General features: G+C 67.4%; 1 protein-coding gene across 1 annotated transcript in view; it reads left to right on the top strand.

Annotated features, from left to right (window-relative positions):
• Positions 1 to 497, top strand: part of LOC114634908 (zinc finger protein 878-like) — a 22885-nt gene continuing 22388 nt past the window's right edge. Inside the window, exon 1 of the mRNA XM_028783509.1 lies at positions 1 to 133. Within this exon, the coding sequence (XP_028639342.1) occupies positions 131 to 133 (3 nt within the window). The 5' untranslated portion in view covers positions 1 to 130. The remainder of the gene's footprint in view (positions 134 to 497) is intronic.

Raw genomic sequence — 497 nt, 5'->3', positions numbered from 1 at the left:
TCCCGTCCAGCCATTTTAAGCGTTTGTGTCTTCTGTGGAGAGAGACCCGCAGGTTGTTTCCCCAGTGTCCGTGTTCCATCCACTTACTGCAAGAGCCACCGGAGGACAGCAGGACACCCGGTGACTGGAAATGGTGCGTGCAGCCGGGCGTTCCGGGTGTGGGGAGGCGGCTGCTGGAAGCGGAGGCGGCAGTGGGGCCGCGGCCTTCCAGGGCTGCTGAGTCTGCGTCTCATCTGGCTCCGCTGGGCCGCGCTGCCCGGGTCCCTCTGGGTGGAGCTGGGCCAGCAGGCAGAGCTGCACTGGCAGGCAGAGCTGCGCTCCTGTCCTTTGCTCAGAGCTCAGTGCTGCGGCCATGGCCTCCCTAGGCATCCGGGCGCCCGCAGCGTCGCGGCTCCGAAGCCTGGGCGGTGGCGGCAGCGTCGTGGGTGAGACTCGGGACCCTGGAATTCCTGTGTGTGTGTGTGCGCGCGCGCGCGCGCGCGTGTGTGTGTGTGTGT

The sequence above is a fragment of the Grammomys surdaster genome, unplaced genomic scaffold (assembly GCF_004785775.1).
Source record: "Grammomys surdaster isolate TR1022 unplaced genomic scaffold, NIH_TR_1.0 1149, whole genome shotgun sequence".
In the NCBI taxonomy this organism is placed as follows: Eukaryota; Metazoa; Chordata; class Mammalia; order Rodentia; family Muridae; genus Grammomys; species Grammomys surdaster.
The sequence above is the reverse complement of the archived record's forward strand: the minus strand, read 5'-3'. Positions and strand labels throughout refer to the sequence as shown.